Source organism: Cryptomeria japonica, chromosome 3 (genome assembly GCF_030272615.1).
Source record: "Cryptomeria japonica chromosome 3, Sugi_1.0, whole genome shotgun sequence".
Taxonomy (NCBI): domain Eukaryota; kingdom Viridiplantae; phylum Streptophyta; class Pinopsida; order Cupressales; family Cupressaceae; genus Cryptomeria; species Cryptomeria japonica.
The window spans coordinates 677,353,450-677,358,816 of NC_081407.1; the positions used below are offsets into that span (position 1 = coordinate 677,353,450).

General features: G+C 37.0%; 1 protein-coding gene across 1 annotated transcript; it reads left to right on the top strand.

Annotated features, from left to right (window-relative positions):
* The first annotated feature begins 1,316 nt into the window (after positions 1-1,316).
* LOC131055203 (chitinase 6) lies at positions 1,317-2,508 on the top strand. Its single transcript, XM_057989801.2, has 3 exons — positions 1,317-1,740; positions 1,822-1,942; positions 2,024-2,508. The coding sequence occupies exons 1-3, from the start codon at positions 1,317-1,319 to the stop codon at positions 2,319-2,321; spliced, it is 843 nt and encodes a 280-aa protein (XP_057845784.1). The 3' UTR covers positions 2,322-2,508.
* The last annotated feature ends 2,859 nt before the right edge of the window (positions 2,509-5,367 follow it).

A 5,367-nucleotide genomic window follows, 5' to 3' on the forward strand; every position in this document is an offset into this window, starting at 1 on the left:
ATGTTGAGAAAAAATATCATTGTCCTAGAAATTTGGTTCAATAGAAACTAGTTGAGATTTTATACTACCGTATATAAGATTGGATAGGATATGCATTCACGGTCCCCATCTCATGATAACTTTCAAAAACATTAAAATTTTCTTTGAGTTCTTCCAAACCATTTCACAAAGAAGAATGAAAGAATAATTCCCTTGATTGCGTATATTGCACTTTTATTAAATATAATTCATAACTAACAAATCAACAATCATCCAATAATTTTAATTTCAATTAATCAACAAGATCGTATATAATTATGTCTTAATTCATTATTATAAATTTCATTTATATAAAAACCTATAGATTAATATTTGAATAATTTTATAGCCACTCTATTCCGTTAGGGATGACATCACATAATTCACAAAGGGTCCTAGATTCTTGTGCTTGGCTTGTGAGGTGGCTCTAACTCCTATCTCTACATGTTTAATTCCCATTACTATTTTGTTTTCTAACAATATTAATTTTGCTACTTCACCTTTATATATGACAAATATATCTGTTAATTTACTACAAAATTGTCTTTTAAATTTAAAGCGTAGCCCTTCGCAATCTCCTCTTAATTGTTATAGGAAAAACAAAAGATTTTGTCTTTTTACAGATAGAGTAGAAGCGAATAAAGATAAGTTTCCCTTAACGCCGGCCTTCGTATGGAAGTTTGCGTTGGATGCACAAGCATTGGCAGCCACCAACAGAGAAAGTCTTGATGTTTGTTTACATGACTATCAACACGACTCAGAAGTTTATTTTGTCGGATTGCTCTCTGTGCTGTTGCAGATTCTAATCTTCATCGCCATCTTTCTGTTCCCTTTTTATTGTCTCCTCTTCGATAACTCACTTTATCCACTAAAACTTTTGTGTTTGTCATTTAAAGCTGCAAATGCCACCCATGCTTAATAAATACTGCTGCAGCAATATTCCTATCTTTTGAAAGTTGTTATCCTAGTAAATAGGGGAAGGGTTTCAGTAATCGTCACAGTAAAAATGATTCTCTCCAAAGCAACGGAATAAGGAGTTATATTAGGTATCTAGTCGCACATCAGTCAAAGGATATTAATTTCACTGCAGTGTGGCCCCGGAGGGTTATGTAGGCGAGCAATAATTTAATGCATAATATGAATGCGGTAAAACGCGGAAAATTGCCCGTAAACGCGTCTGTCTTCCAGTTTAACATTTATGGACGAGCATTTGCAACTCTATAAATATGGACAAAGAGGAGGTCTAGACATACAAGTGCAACGAAGAAGAAGTTGAAGTGATCGAGAGAGAGATTGAGATGGAGAGTGAAAGAAGAAGGGCGCTGTTGGTATTAGCAGTAGAGATTGTTGTGCTGTTTGGGAGAGTTTCTGCACGGGATTGTGGATGTTCGAGCGACTTGTGCTGTAGCCGATATGGCTTATGCGGTACTGGAAATGATTTCTGCGGAACTGGATGCCAACAGGGCCCATGTAACAATAACCCCACACCCTCCACTCGCCCCACCCCCAACCCCAGCGGTGTCTCCTCCATCATAGACAAAGATTTCTTTGACGCCATTCTCAGCGCTGCAGACACCTCCTGCGCTGGAAAGAACTTCTACACGTACGCTCACTTCATCAACGCCGCCAACGCATACCCCGGCTTCGGCACCTCCGGATCTTCTGACGACGCCAAGAGAGAGCTCGCTGCCTTCTTCGCCCACGTAACGCACGAGACTGGATGTAAGCTGTAAATACTAGCTAAGATTACCATGCTCTATTTATTTCAACTAGTGATTACTGACGACTATTGTGCTTTCGCAGCTTTCTGCTACGTTGAAGAGATCGGTGGCGCACAAAAAGATTACTGCGATGAAAACAACCCTCTGTATTCGTGCGTTCCTGGAAAAGGCTACTTCGGCCGGGGAGCCATCCAGCTAACGTGGTAATTAAACCAATTCTGACTCCACTTATGCTTTATTTCCTTCGTTTGCTGCTATATCACTGATGAGGTTGAGTATTGCAGGAACTCCAACTACGGTCGTGCAGGAGAAGACATTGGGTTCGACGGGCTGAATGAGCCGGAGAAGGTAGCACAAGATCCCGCCATTACCTTGAGAACAGCAGTGTGGTTTTGGATGAAAAATAGCAACGGACATACTGCCATCATTTCTGGACAGGGATTCGGAGCCACAATCCAATCTGTGAATGGCCCAAAAGAATGTGACGGTGGTAACCCTAATACCGTCGACAAGCGTATCACTTACTACAAGCACTACTGCCAGAAGTTGGGAGTAGATCCGGGCTCCAACCTCTCATGCTAACTTTGCCTCATATCTGTCCTGTTATAAAAGTAGTAGAAGACAGCAGAGTCGCATTTTGTTGTCCTACCACATTTTTTTTTCAATAAGAAAACTTTGAATGTAAAATAAGACCAGAGAATGCCATACCGCTGCGTTCTGTATTCTCGGTCACTCTCTCTCTCTCTATAAAATATTTTTTCTTTAGTAATGCTACTACTTTTGTGGGGGGTGTGAAGCAACCCTAATTCCTTACAAAATCAAGGAAGAAATACGTTTGAGATAATGCCAGGTCACTAATGATGAAATTTAGTAAATTTATGTCAATTTTTTTAGTTATATGTTTTTTTAAATAATGTCTTAATATAAGTTTATAATGACAAATGGTAGGACTTCGGATCAATTTATACATATATTTCTATATATTTAGTTTTGTCTGCTTAGCTACACAATCTTTTATATATTTTTTTAAAGATTTTTTCTGTGATGCTACTTTTGTGGGGTGAAGCAATGTTGAGTCCTTATAAAATTAAGGAAGAAATGTCTTTAAAATATCTTTGGCAGGTGTAATGTTGAAAGTTAGTAAACTTATATCATTTTTCTTTTAGTTTTACATTTATTTGAAATTAATGTGTGAGTAAATCTTTATAAATTGTATGATGTTGTATGATTTTGGATCCATTATATATATATATATATATATATATATATATATATATATATATATGTAGACATCTAAAATTGTCCAGTTTAATTGTATTTTATTTATTTATTTATCTAAGCTTAATTCTTCTATTAATTAAATAAATCTTTATTTATTTAATTAATTCATTTATCTTCTTCTAGCCTTATTTTTCATTTAAATAAATACATTTATTTATTTAAATTATCCTTTTCCTAAATTAAATAAATATCTTATTTATTTAATTGATCCCACTTCTTCTATTAATTAAATAAATCTTTATTTATTTAATTAATTCATTAGCTTTTTCTACCCATGACACATGTCATTCATCTCTTAATTCATACACTACCTACCCCTTTCATTATTTTATTATTTCTTTTACCTACCCTCTAATCATAGCCGACCTCCTTTTACACCTCTCAATCTTATCCCTCCATTTCATATTGTGTCTTCTATATAAGGAGATGCTTCCTTCATTATCAAACCCTAATGAATCATCTTAAGGATCAATTGACTACACTACGATCCTACTTACAACCACATTCCGTTCTTTGTTGAGCTCTTGTGCACATAAAATCTGAGAGCAAATATATCAAGCAAGATCAATGGAGATAGGAAGAATGGAGATCCAAACCCTATTGGACATGTGATGGTATAATCTTTGTGATTTTGTTTGATCTGCATTGTCTTAGGTAATCTTCAGATGTTATGGTGGATCTTTGTTGTTGTTAGGCTAGGGTTTTGTGGTTGAATTCATTTAGCCTTTCAATATCGTTATTATTGTTATCTATTTTCACCATATACATTTTGGCACGCCCAGTGGGATTTTTGTCCCTTTTTGCATTTAACATCCTTGTTGCAGATTTTGTGGTTTGAAGTTGTAGATCTGACATTTTTGACAGCATTTTGATATTTTCACGTCTGCGTACTTTTGGATCCTGTTTTTGATTTTCTAGCGCGTCTGCGACATTTTGAATCGCGTCTGTGTTATTGACAGCATTTTATTTTGTAGATTTTGGAAACCGCGTTTGTGTTCTTAAGTTGCGTCTACGGTGTTTTTAGACGCGTTTGTGTCCAAAAGGCGTGTCTGGGTTCTGGAGCCATGTCTGTGTCTCACAGAACCACGTCTGCATCATGAAGACGCATCTGTGTCAAAGGTAATCGCGTCTGTGCGCATCGGTTTCAAATTTTTTTTTGGGTTTATTGATTTGGTTTTGAGTTTTTGCATTTAAGGTTTCAGATCAGGGTTATTTTGAGCTAACATTTTCAGATCTAGCTAACGAAATTGGTGCAGCTTGTCTTGAAAGCAAAATCATTTTGTTGAAGGCCCCTATTTTCACAAAGTCTTTTGGATTTAAAATTTACCTAACTTGTGTGCTTGCAGGAAGGGGTGATTATTTGAAACAATCCAAACTACTAACAACTCTTTGTTGCAAGTCCTTGGCAAGGGTTTTTGGATTTTTATTGTGTGCCTTGTTTTCATAGACTAGCAAACACTTCCATTGGTGCACTAAAATTGAATCATTATCTTTTGTGTCTTGAGCAATAGGCTCTTTTTGTTTAATCTTTAGAGGGCCTGTCTTCCCGTGTGGTCATTAGGACTACTAGTGAGAAGAGAATGACCCAAGTGGTAGCGAGGAAAACCCACCTCTTCCAAACCACTATAAATAACTATATTCATGGTGAAAACTATGAATAACGTGTGCTGATTAGTTCATACCGACACTATGTCTCCCCATAAACCCATTTGATCAAATTTATTTGATCAGTTGTAGGGCGTAACCCCTACCAGCTAGGAGCCTTCTGTATTTACAGAGCTGAAAGTGCCGCATGTATGGCCACACGAACGGATGCCCTTACTAGCACCTTTTTGTTTTAGAAGCTCAAATCCTTCTAGTTGTTGAGGCAAGAGGTCGGATCTCTAGTAGCAGCCCACACACATACGGTTCTTAGTAGAGATACAAAGTTCACCATGGGGAGTTTTCGTGGGGACTGATGTTTGGCTAACCCGAGAAGTGAGTGCCGAGGGTGGAGCCAGTGAGGTCAAGCATCTAAGTATCCACTTTGAATAGCATAGCCTCGAGGGTAAAACCTCATGTGGGAACAACAACTATTGTCTTGGCCAACCATAAGAATTGTGCTTGACTTATTTTAAACATTCAAAACATTCAAGACCAAACAGCAAAACATTGTTTCTTTTGTGTCTTCAAGTGTATGCAACACATTTTTACATCAGACAACACACTTTTCTTGGAGTCATTTTGGAGTCTAGACACTTGCAAACATTGGGTCTTCATCAACACTGTGTCCTCTTGTCATGAAAAACAGTCAAACAGTCAAATTTGGTCACAACAAAACAACTTCACAGATAGGAAAAAATTGCAC

Bases quoted from the DNA above. Each gene is read 5' to 3' on its own strand.
- LOC131055203 (XM_057989801.2), top strand. From the start codon at position 1,317: ATGGAGAGTGAAAGAAGAAGGGCGCTGTTGGTATTAGCAGTAGAGATT. The intron at 1,741-1,821 runs GTAAGCTGTAAA...GTGCTTTCGCAG, and splicing joins CGTAACGCACGAGACTGGAT to CTTTCTGCTACGTTGAAGAG. The intron at 1,943-2,023 runs GTAATTAAACCA...TGAGTATTGCAG, and splicing joins GGAGCCATCCAGCTAACGTG to GAACTCCAACTACGGTCGTG.